This window comes from Lingula anatina, chromosome 7 (genome assembly GCF_051362555.1).
Source record: "Lingula anatina isolate TDL-2025a chromosome 7, LinAna3.0, whole genome shotgun sequence".
NCBI lineage: Eukaryota > Metazoa > Brachiopoda > Lingulata > Lingulida > Lingulidae > Lingula > Lingula anatina.
In genome coordinates, this window is record NC_141773.1 from 2,133,779 (window position 1) to 2,146,364 (window position 12,586).

Consider the following 12,586-nt stretch of genomic DNA (forward strand, 5'->3'; position numbering starts at 1 on the left):
ATCACAGAAAAGCCCCCAAGCAGAAGCAACAGCCGCCAAGCCAGTCGCCAGGACAGTAAACATGGCACCAGACAGCATGAGGAGCACCATCATCACCGTGACAATCACCATGGTGACCAGCACCACCATGAGGGTGCCCACTCCAGGATCCTGGACCATGTGGCGGAGGTGGTTCATCTACTGACACAAACACAGCTCACTCAGCAGGTGGAGGAGGCACTGAAGGGGTTTGATGGAGGAAATAAACAGGCACTACAGGTGAGATGGCTACTAGTGCAACATTAATTACTTCATGGCTTAAAAAGATGTATTTTTCCCTCTATTTCTTGGGGGATGGTCAGTTGAGAGTCTCTTCAGTTATATGTGTTTTGAAGATGTGTATGCATAACATATGTATATATAAGTGGAAGAAAAATATGTAGAGAGAGAGAGAAAGCTATGATATGCTGTCCTCATGATAAAACTGACTACTGTACATTACAGGCCAGCCTGGATAAAGTGAACAGCAGTCTACAAGCCACCGTGATCATGTTGAAAGGAATAGAAGACGAGAAGGAAAAGCAGGCGAGAAAAGACAAATTTTCTGAAAGTGAAAGTAAGTTACATTCAATGCATTGACAGATAAAACTGAAAAGTATTTGTAATGGATATTTCTGTCTTGATCAGTGCAGCCAATAAACATGCTTTTGTTGATTCAGGTAACATTTACTGCTAAAGTAATGTTGGAGTATTGTAATTGCGCAGTAAATTCAAATGGCATGATTTGAATATTTCCTCAAAAAATTTTATAAGCTATATCCTTGAATATGTTGTTTCAAAAGATTTCAAAAGTTACATGTCAGAAAGCACATCTTTGTGAGTTTATTAACATCTTTTAGAAAAAAAATCTTAGAAAAAAAGAGGCATTTGAAAAGTTCAAGTAATCAAAATTACATCCAGTAGGCACAGGCTGTAAATAAGTATAATATAATATTTGCCAAATTTCCAGAACTTTCCCTCAGCCAGCGTGATAACAAAGAGAAGAGTGAGACAATGTCAGAGACCATGTCCTATCTGGGGAAAGGCAGCCTGGGTCACTCCTCTCTGAGAGGATCAAAGTATGACCTCAACATTGATAACCCCCAGACCCCTATCCCTGAGGAAGGAGGGGAGCACAGTGAAACAGCTGAGGGTAAGAAATGGCAGCATTTTTTGGATGATGTTCAGACTGCAGGCCTGTTTACACAAGGACTGGTTTGGACTGAATATGGACCTAACCACCACAGGATTTGACACAAATTGAATGAGTAGCTTTGTTATCGTTCAATTTATTCTAATTTTTTCAAACAGTAATGCACTTTTTTCTTGTTGAAGTAGAACTTGTTTTAACCTTGTTCTTTTGATACATGTGGATTTAGCTATAAATATTTGAGTTTATAGTACCTGAGGGTAATTAGTTGACATGATTTTGGCCTTGGTTTCAGTCCCCGTTGAGCCCCATACAGATGCACCAGTGGACACAATGAACTTGACTAACATGGACCTGATCATAGTGAAGAAGGAACAGGAGGAGGCTATAGAGGAGGAGATTGACCCCACTGAGCTGAAACTGATGCTGTTTCCAAGTCAGATACAGAAGATTAGCAGTCTCATCTCTCTCCTGGCAAGACAGAGGGATCTGTTAGAAAGGTGAGAGCCTTTCAGATTCAAACATCGTACCAGCTGGATTGATCCAAGTGATTGCACTTTGTGAGAATCTCCAGAAGAGTTAGATCGATCCAGCTAGAATGATGGATTTATCTGAACCCTCCCAAGCTCCAAAGGATCAACTGACCCTGAGAGTTGCTAATCTCATGCTATTAGCTTGAAAATTACTTTAGGATACTCTTAAGTTTTATTTCATTACTCTGATTGACAATTACAACACTGGTTGGGAGTTTCAACATTGATAAAGCTGGAAAACCTAGTGAAAATAGCTATCGCTGTGTTTGAATTAATTGCTTTTTTTCCCTCTTCTCCAGATTATCCAAGAAGGCTGAGAGCAGTAACACCAACATGATGGACAGCTTTGACTGGCAGTCCCAGCTGAGGTACACTTTTGAGGCAGAGGGAAGAAACATCAAAATACAGGTGAAAATCAAAGATATTTGAATAATAGAAGCTGTTCAGAAAAGGAAACAAATCATTGGGATGCAAAATGACTTTCAAATTGATTTTTTTAATATGTTTTAAGCTTACAATGGCTGACATCTAGTCTGTTTTATTAGCTAAGAGCTTTAGAATGATTTTTAAGAAAAAAATATATATTGTTATGTGAAACAGTTGAGGTCTTTCTTCTTGCCTGTAATCTTTGCCATAAAATGGAAAAATTATAAAATTGTGATTATTTGCATACATGGGATCCAACCATACAAAAGTTTTCATACTCAACAATCACGAAGCTTCCTTTTATCAACTTTTCACTGGCACAGGTCTGTTAAATCAATTCTAAGTAGTGTGCAACAGGTTTTATACTTTGAAGTCATTCACCACCATGCCTGTTAAATTTCCATGAATAAGTAAACAACTAACTAATTATTATATATTATTATTTTTCACCACTGGGTATCATATCAGCTCTGTTCCAAAAAATTTTGTAAGCTATATCAGCTCTATCTCTTATAACCTGATAATTTGCTGTTAACCATTCATTTGTTCCTTCCAGTGTCTTGACAGTGACTTTGAGTATGGCTATGAATACATGGGGTCAGCTCAGAGAGAGGTGGTCACCCCACTGTGTGAGAAAGCTTTCTTTACACTCAGTCAGGCAGTCAAAGCCAACATGGGGGGACTCTGCATGGGACCTGCAGTAAGTTATCATAATAATAATAATAATAATAATAATAATAATAACCACATTTAATAGTACAAGTACACTGGTTACAGAGGCTTTTTAACATTATATAGTAACAAGTATAATGCATGTGTTACAGATTTTTATGTACAGACACACTATGTACAATTAACTCCACCTTTCTCATGATCCTCCTATAACTGTATATAAATCTGTGTTTAGGCTAGTGGTAAACTAGAGACAGTTCATGAACTCAGCAGGTCACTGGGCAGACCTCTGTATACATTTAACTGTACAGCAGCCATGGACAGCTTCATGCTTCATGATATCTTCAGGGGATTTGCCACAACAGGTAAGTGAATGTGAATGTTAATGTGAAAAGGGCCCCAGTGGCAACACTTAGTAAAGGTGACATTGAGATTATTGGTCTGTTTACACAAGGACTAATTTGGATGGAAAATGGTCCTAACTATCACACAATCTACATTTTAGGAACATCATAACTGCAAGAATGATATTGATAATAATAATAATTGTATTGGTGTTTCAGGCTCTTGGATCTGTTTCAACAAGCTGACCATGTTGGACCCCACAGTACTAAGTGTGTGTGCCCAACTTCTCACCGCAGTCCATGATGCTCTGAGAGCCCAGAAAACAACCATCAACTTAGGGGCGGAGGAACTGCCACTCAATCCACAGGGGGCATGTTTTGCCTTGATTGACAGCTCCATCAAGGCAACAGCTGGTGTCCCGGAGAAGTTGATGTTGTTTAATTCAGCAGTGTCGGCATTGCCCAATGAGCTCCTGGATCAGTTCCGCACTGTGACCTTGACCAAGCCTGACCTGCGACTGGTTGTAGAGGTCATGCTCATCAGTCAAGGTGAATGGATGATGATCTCTCTGAACTTAATGCTGTTTTATGCTGTAGGAAATCATCTCTAATTCAGAAGTTTTGAAGTTAATGGCAGATATACAATATATTTTTTTCAATCTGGCAACTAAAATTACATAAGATAATTGAGTAGAAAGGAAAAAATAATATATGAAGTACTACCATATTACCAATGCGTAGGAGGTAAACCATTTGCTGAAATAAATGTGATTCTTACCTTATCCAGTGTATCACCTTACTAAATGTTCATATTAATACTAAATATTACCTTTCTTTCTGGTTCTTCCCCAGGTTTCACTCGAGCCAGAGAGCTGGCCCATAAGACAGTGCTGCTCTATGAGATGTGCAGCAAGCTGGTCGGCACCAACACCCCCATTAAAGACAACATCAAACTAGGTCAGTACAGGCCTGTCCAGACTGGGGATTACTTGGAACAGTTAATGGTCCAAAATGGGGTGTCAGATAAATGAAACTATGTGGAGTCCAATCATATGCCTTTGTTAGGCAATAAAAAAGTCAAATAAATAAATAAAATAGATAAATAATGAGTTCTGAAATTGCATCCATTTCTATGTAAAAGGTACCACACATAACCTTGTAGCCCCATTCTCTGATGAAGGAGACTTGGCATACATTGAAATATTATTATTAGTCGTAATACTTATTGTAACCGAGCATACAAAAATTATTGTTGGGATTCAGGGAGCTTTTTTGAATGGTTAAGAAAAAAAAGTCAGTCAATATAATACATTCTGTGTTTTAGGTACTGATGCCAATGAGGGCTCACATGGCTGGAGTTTGCAGACTTTGAAATATGTCGCCTCAGAAGCTGGAGCCATTCTAGACACCATGACTTGTATAGAGATGGAGGAAGAAGGTAGGGTGGATTTTCTAATTTTTAAAATTTTTTTCTTTTTCACATAAATAAAGGATTTTGTTTGTATTTTTATTAGTATTATCATGCAGTTGATACAAGTTATAAAGGTTATGTGCTCAGAAATTAAGATTGTAATGGCCTTGTTTTCAATATAGTTGTGTGCTGTATATATAGTGAATGTAGCAACTTAAAAAGTTGATTTTACATATAAAGATACGGAGAAAATTTGAAAATGATTGTTTTGAATTTTTATATTTCAGACAAGAAAAAATTTTTTGTCACTGGTAAATTATGTGTGCAGTAGGACTTTATTGTTTTAATTTTCAGTTTATTTTTTATTTACAAGTTTTGATTAGACCAAAGTGTGTAGTACATTTTAAGTTAACCTCTGATTATATCATATTTAGGTAAAGAGCACTGATGACTAAGAACAAAGACATTTTGTTTTAGAATTATAGCTGTGACAGTGTGTCTTAGTAATAAAGAATTAAGTCCTGTTCACATTTTGTTAAACGATTAACCTAGGAGTTACTTATTTAATTTGTCATGTGATACTTTAGACATCCTAATTGACCTTTGTGATATACTTCTATATCCTGCATTATTATAATTATTGTTATTTTAATCTTTGGGCACATAAATTTAATTCATTATTGTTTTAACATCTCAGTCCATAACCTTAGTTATCCTTCTTCCTGGCACTTACTGGTTTCCCTAATGAAAGTGATGAAAATGTGTTCAACTTGGGGTTTTGTTTAAAACCTGAAAACAAAATTAATAAATCTTAATGGAGCAGAGCACATGTTTATTTGTAGAATTAGTAGCACTGCACCAATAGAAATCATTTTTATGTGAAATGATGGTTATTGCAAATATGATTAAAGAACCATGCCACTTTGTTATGCTGTGGGATGTTTTGTAAAACATAGTAGTTTTAGATATGGACATTCCAAATATGTGAAGCCAAGCAGAATACGTTAGATATTTCTTTGAGATAGTTAGATAAATGATTTTTTCTCTCACTGGGGTTGTTTTTTGTTTCAATTAACAGAAAGAAATGAGGCAGAGCTTGCAGCAGAAGAGGTAGAACCTGAGAAACATGAAAAAGAGCAACAAGAAAAATGTAAGTCAAAAATTCTTGAGAGCATTTTTTGCAATAAATTAACATTTCTTTTTTCTATATATTTTTCGTTTTGTTCACTAGTAGATAATCTAGCAAAATTGCACTTTTTTAAACATGTCACTTTCATGTTTTTTTTGTTCAAATTTTATGCTTAAAAAAATAAGTTCCCTCTCATGTGTTTGAGTTCTACCCCCAAAAAAATTGTTCTTAAAATGTTTGAGTTTAAAGCTACAAGTCAGTGTCATCTTGTCAAGGCCATGTGATAAGAATCAAATTGCCATACCTCATAACTATACAACACATTTAGTCTCTAGAAACAATTTATTTTTCAGCACCATTTTACAATAGAAAATAGAAAATTCATGTGTCAATTTCATGTGTCTTCATTTAGCTCAAAAAGGTCAACTAGAAGTCCCGCAGAACTTGCGTAAAGATGAAGATGAGGCTCTGGTTACGTCCCTGCGCAATACGTTCATGCCAAGACTGCTCCAAAAAGATGCCAGCGTTTTCACAACTCTGGTGATTGATCTCTGGCCTAATGTTGACATCCCAATGGAATTCGGAGGATTGAGTAAAGCTGAGAGTGAAGCTGAACTGATGACATCACAGCAGGCACTGGCAGACTCGGTGCTGCCATCTAGGGCAGAGTCCAGGAAATCAGGGATCAAGTCGGCCCCAGGGTCTAAGCCAGCTTCCAGGGGTGGCAAGAAGAGTAGAGGAGACTCGTATAAGGAGTCAGGAGCCAAAGGTAGGAGTTCTGTCAGATATAATCACTGATTTTAATTGCAGCTCATTCAAGTCATAGTTGCTATGATTTGTAGAAAACAGTCGTAGTATAAAATTGTTTATGTTCGTTGGTTCAAAATTGAACATTATGATTTAAGAATTTTTGAAGGTTTATGGCAGAGAGTGTCCATTTTCTGATCAATGTCATGTTCAGTAGTTCTGAAAAAAAAAAAAAGATGAGAACTCTGACATACAAAAAATGATTTTTTTAAAGATGAGTAGTTACAACACAAATACATAACTGTTAGAAAAGACAAAGCAAATTGGTTCATGCTATTTTCCAGCATGAAAGACATAATGATTAAAACTATTTGGATGTTTGATTACATTACGACAAGTAGATTTCAGTCTAAATGGCAGAAAGCTTTTTCCGCCCACAATTTATTTATGCTTATCATAAAATCTTGGGCATGCTATAGATAAGTGTTTTTTATCAATCAGAAAGATTACCATTTTGATTACTATGTACTATTAGTAAAGCCATAATTATCTCATTTGAGTTTGGCATAAATGAAAGTGGCTTAAATGGCCAAATATCAATTATCCTAAATGTGTGTTTATATGGTGTACGCTGTATGCATATTGCATGTGTCCCCAATATCTCTAATGATTCTCTTACTACTTGGGTTAAAGAAGATACAAGTATTACAATGACACCTGTTTTTTTCTCTTTTTAATTTACACAACAATTGATGGTGAGTAAATGTGGAATGTGGTTATTTTATTTGGGATGTTTTTCTTTTCTTGTTATGTATATGATTTTTGAATATGTATGCATTTGTTGAAGGCTTATTTTTGGCATTGAATACTTACCTTTGTTATCTGTGAATATTATTGTAACAGTTGTTATATGTTCTGAGTATTATGTAGTTGTATTTTGTTTTCCCCGTTTTGAAATGAATGATTTTTATTTTTCAATAAAATCCATTCGAAAGCAGTATTTTGAATATTCATAACAATGCTTGATGTTGTTAAATTTGAAAGGGCATAGATAAAAACCAAACAAATTAATTTAGAGCTTTTTGTTTTTGTTGAAGAATTATATTATTGTGATATTTGCTATACTGGGTAGATTAGAGTTGAGATGCTTCAGAAAATATTAAGGCATAGCATTTCATAGTTGTTACCATAATATTGAATAGTTTTGTTGTTCATGTGAAAAATTAAGCATGACAGTAAAAATGTGTTGTTTGCATGGTGATAAAGTGCATGTAACTGACTTTTTGTCATGCTAAAATGATTTTTTTCTTAACCCCAAAGCAATTTTTAATTGAAGTTCCAAATAAGTGACAGTTTATTTATTTATTTATTTATTTATTTATTTATTTATTTATTTATTTATTTGACTGATAATTGTAGCTATGTTTGCATTTATATCAGGATGTTGGATGTTGGTCTTTTTTTTAATGTGTAATTTATAGTCATCATATTTTAGTTGATTCCATTTTTAATAGCTTTAGGGCATGTAAAATGATTATTATTATAATTGTTCCTAAATTATCCTGAAGTCACAAATTGTGAAAAGATGTATTTATTTTAACACAAGGTAACTGAGACAGAAAAAAGTCACCTGGTAAATTTGTTAGGAAGAATTCCTGAATTGGAATGGAAGCTTCGTAGTTTTAAAAAAAATCTATTTTGTTTATAACAGTTGCATAAAATGTACTTGAACAGTTTTGAATATCTGCAGCATTTCATCTTCTCACTGGCATACACATACTGTTATTTCAGACTCTGTCCCCATGAACACTCCTGTTGTTGGTATGGCCTCTGCTCTGGTGGGTAACTTTGCCTCCCTGTCTGAACCTGTAGAGAAGCAGCCATTGGAGGATATCAATGATGCCATTGCCGTGGCAACAGGGGATCTTGGCTTGATGCCAGGAACAGCGTTTCAAGCAAGAGTGGTGCAACTTTCTCACCTAAACACTGCACACCAAACGGTTAGTTTCTGAAATTGGGAAAGAAAGTGTCCGATAGAATTTTTTTTTCTGAGAATATCTTTAATTTACTTTGAATATGAAATTTAATGCATCTTGACTCATTGCTTTAACTTTGTATTTGCTAGGTTTGAAAATGAGTATGTACATATATTGTTGAATGCTAAATATTATTTGTGTTAGAAAAATGATCTTTATTCTAACAATCAAATTATTGAATGATACCTTTTTTTTTGCATTGACACAGTTGAATTTCTGTAATTTCTATTCTTTAGAGATAATGTATGGAGAGTCCAGGTTTCTCCAATATATCATGACAACATTATGATTCCAGATTATAGTGACAGGGCCTGCAGGTTGTGGTAAATCAGAATGTATCAAAACCTTTGCTGTGGCAGAGAGAGAACGAGGCAAGACCATCAGTATTCAGAGTATCTTTACCAAAGCTCTGGAATCTGAGGAGTTGCTGGGTTATGTGGACCCATACACCAAGTAAGAGCTGTGTTATAATACTGAAATAAAACATTATCTTAATTAATCATACACCACTAAAGTAAGTGTTCTGTTACAACTCTTAAATTTAAATTAAAATATGTTATAAAAATCCTATCCTTGCACTCATTTATTTATTTATTTATATATATATATATATATATATATATATATATATATATATATATATATATATATATATATATATATATATATATATATATATATATTTATTTATTTATTTATTTATTTATATCATTAGGGAGTGGAGAGATGGTCTTCTCCCAAGTCTCCTCAGGAAGTTCTGTATCCAATCTGCAGCCATGAATTACGACATGAACACCAAGCCAGTGATGAAGATGCTGCAGTTAGATGGAGAGGTGGGCAGTTTACATTAATTTTAGCCAAATGCTAAACATGTGCTTGTGACCAAAAAAATCTAATTTTTATTTATTTCTGATCGGATTTCGGATTTGATTTCCTAAGAAATGACCAAATGTAGGGTTTTATTCTGCATAAGATCTGAGCACAATCAATTTTTTTTAAATTTATTAAATCTTATCAACAGATCATATTAAATTTCATTTTATACTTTAAATTTGTACGTTTTATAATGACGATAAAATTATGATAATAATTATTGTTATAATATCTTCTGAACAGCTTGACCCAGTCCAGTTGGAGCTGATGGAAAGTATCCTGCACAATGATGGCGCCATTGTCCTGGGAAACAACGAGAGGGTCATCATGCCTGATAACCTTAGATTTATGTGGGAGGTAAGCTGTTAGGGTAATTACTATATATTTTAGTGGGGGAAAATTGTGAATTTTGCTGATACTGTATTTGTTTTATTTCTTTAAATTACAAGAATCCTATAGAGTGGTAGCATCAAAATTCAATGGCAGGACTCTCTATAGTTCTGTTAACTCATAGGTGGCATTTTTTTTTCAGTAGTTTGTGATAAAGATTTTTGCAGATGAAGGGGTTTTATTTGCTGTGTAAGGGTTTGATGACCTTGAATGCTTTTAGGGGGAAAATGTAGTCACATTTAACTAGGATAACTCAACAATATAATTTTTGGTTCATTTCCCTTCTAGGTTGACTCTCTCCATAATGTGAGCCCTAGCATTCTAGCCACTGTTGGGATATTGTGTATGACCAACCAGGACGTCGGCTGGAAGCTCATTCTGGCACAGTGGTTAGAGCACAGACCAGAAACGGATCGGGACTTGATCAAGAACTTCTGCGACAACTACATTCCTAAAATTCTGGAGTACTTGGGGCAGTGTACGAGTGCTCCCATGGAAGGGAAGAACGAGACAGGGATGCACTACACCAGGATGATTAGACAGACTGATGATAACATGATTACTACTTTGACAGGGTTGTTTGAGGTCAGTCTTAGGTCGCATTCAGATCAGTGGACTAACAAATCCATGAATCAAATATGGTCGACCTACTTTAAGTATTGTTGTGTAATTCAGTATTCAGTGTCTATTTGATGTTTCACATTTAATATCCAATTTTCAGGTTTTTAAGACATTTACATAATTTTGTATTGAAAATTGTTTACTATTTAATATGCAATAACTATGTACCCAATACCAAAGACCCTGAAATAAATGATAATAATTAAATCCTGAAACATTTTTCAACTTCAGACTTTGGTGGCCCCCTACACTGATCTCAGCGACGTGGAATATGAACGCTACTTCAACTTTGCCTGTATCTGGGCGTTTGCTGGCACTCTGGAGTATGAACACAGAGAGTCTTTCAACCTGTGGTGGAGACAGGAGTTTGAGAGTCACATTGACTATCCAGAAGATGGAACAGTAAGTTCTTTACCTCTCAGTTTTTTCTTCAAATTGAAAAAAAATTGTCACATTACATGGAGATGAACGATGATGCTATTTTTTACAAAAATATTTGATAATGTTTTTAATATTCAGGTATTTGACTACATGGTGGACAGCGAGAGTCACAAGTTCTGTAATGTAATGTTATGTATTAAATATTCAGGTATTTGACTACATGGTGGACAGTGAGAGTCACAAGTTCTGTAATGTAATGTTATATATTTCATATTCAGGTATTTGACTACATGGTGGACAGTGAGAGTCATGAGTTCTGTAAATGGGCAGACATCATACCTTCCTATACAGCCACTCCACATGTGGGTATTCCACCAGAGGCTTTTGTACACACTGTCACTACTGAGGTAAGGAATATGGGATTTTTTTCAAATCTAACAAAAGTTGTTATTTCCTTAAATATTGTTTTGTTTGATATTTCTATTTATTAATTGAAATTCTCTGATAGGGAGTTGGTTTAAGTCTTAAGGTTTTTTTGTATGCAATTTTATAGTAAATAAAGAGCTGATGTCCCCAAAAGGTGCTGTACCGTATTAATAAAATTTCAGACATTTATATGGCAGAAGTTTCAAGATTAGACAGCACTTAAAACAATCCTGACATTTTCTCCTGTGGATAACTGTATAGATTTTTCTTTTCCTTTTCCAGCAAATCTCCTATCTCCTTGGTCTGCTGTCAGATGTGGGCAAACCTGTCATGTTGGTTGGCAAAGACGGCTGTGGGAAATCAGCCATTGTGGCAGACAGGATCAGGACGGTGTGTTCTGGAGAAGTGGCAGAAGTTTTGGCACTGGCTGTCATAGCTAACAGGTGCTCTTGTTATTTCTTATGTCATTTTTTCAGTGTATCAGTATTGAAAGTCAAGTTCTTGGTGTTTAACACTTTGAGTTTGGGTTGAGATATGAGTCACAGTGCACGGTTTTAAAAAATATGCAAGCCTAAATTAAAGTACCTGCACAGTAATTGTTTTAGTGTGCAAGTTTGCATGCATTTGAACAAATATTTGTATACATGTTTGTACAGAGGTAATTGTGATATATATTTGTGATTGCATTTATGTACATTGTTACATGTATTTATGTGTGCACATTTTTACCAGTACTCAGTATTTGTGTATGTGTATTTTATAGGTTCACCAATGCCAAACTGCTGTACAGTCGTCTTGATGAGAGGTTGGAGTGGAAGCATGGCAGGACATACGTCCCCAAGGGAAACAAGAGACTCATGTGTCTGGTGGATGATCTCAACTTGGCACAGGTTAGTGCACATTGTTACAACAAAATGAGGAGCAAAAACTTATCAGAATATTCAGAGGAAATATAAAGTACAATGCTTTGATAATGATAAGGAATATAAAGAATATAAATTGTTTTATTTTTTGCATCATAAAATGTATTGATTCCTATATAAAAAGTGTTAAATTAAGTAAAAAAATACACGATTGAGGGCGGAATGCAAACATTCCTTAATTAAGAAAATCGCAACCTGCACTAAAAGCCAATCCTATTCACGAACAGGTGGACAAATACAGCAACCAATCAGCAGTCGAGCTGGTCCGACAGCACATTGACGATGGCGGGATGTACAATACAGAGTCACATGCATGGCGCTACATCAAGAACGTGACCTACGTGACCACGGTGAACCCACATCCCAGCGCCAGTGTGCCAAAGCTAAGCCAGAGACTGCTCAGACACTTCTGTGTGTTTGGCTGTCCTTATCCAGGGTGAGTACATAGGAACAGTTCAAAAAAGGAAAAACTTTTCTGAAGTATGTTTTTCAGTGTCTTGTGTCAA

At 35.3% G+C, this 12,586-nt stretch overlaps 1 protein-coding gene across 1 annotated transcript in view; it reads left to right on the forward strand.

Moving 5' to 3' along the window:
• The window catches only part of LOC106152436 (dynein axonemal heavy chain 17-like), a 42,020-nt gene that overhangs the window by 549 nt on the left and 28,885 nt on the right, over positions 1-12,586 (forward strand). Inside the window, exons 2-24 of the mRNA XM_087017461.1 lie at positions 8-258; positions 484-595; positions 989-1,171; positions 1,464-1,668; positions 2,001-2,109; positions 2,684-2,827; positions 3,035-3,164; positions 3,363-3,692; positions 3,996-4,100; positions 4,468-4,581; positions 4,842-4,865; positions 5,633-5,704; positions 6,096-6,452; positions 8,222-8,430; positions 8,762-8,919; positions 9,182-9,299; positions 9,583-9,696; positions 10,018-10,314; positions 10,582-10,752; positions 11,010-11,138; positions 11,440-11,600; positions 11,921-12,047; positions 12,308-12,516. Coding sequence (XP_086873587.1) covers positions 8-258; positions 484-595; positions 989-1,171; positions 1,464-1,668; positions 2,001-2,109; positions 2,684-2,827; positions 3,035-3,164; positions 3,363-3,692; positions 3,996-4,100; positions 4,468-4,581; positions 4,842-4,865; positions 5,633-5,704; positions 6,096-6,452; positions 8,222-8,430; positions 8,762-8,919; positions 9,182-9,299; positions 9,583-9,696; positions 10,018-10,314; positions 10,582-10,752; positions 11,010-11,138; positions 11,440-11,600; positions 11,921-12,047; positions 12,308-12,516 — 3,829 coding nt within the window. The remainder of the gene's footprint in view (positions 1-7; positions 259-483; positions 596-988; positions 1,172-1,463; positions 1,669-2,000; positions 2,110-2,683; positions 2,828-3,034; positions 3,165-3,362; positions 3,693-3,995; positions 4,101-4,467; positions 4,582-4,841; positions 4,866-5,632; positions 5,705-6,095; positions 6,453-8,221; positions 8,431-8,761; positions 8,920-9,181; positions 9,300-9,582; positions 9,697-10,017; positions 10,315-10,581; positions 10,753-11,009; positions 11,139-11,439; positions 11,601-11,920; positions 12,048-12,307; positions 12,517-12,586) is intronic.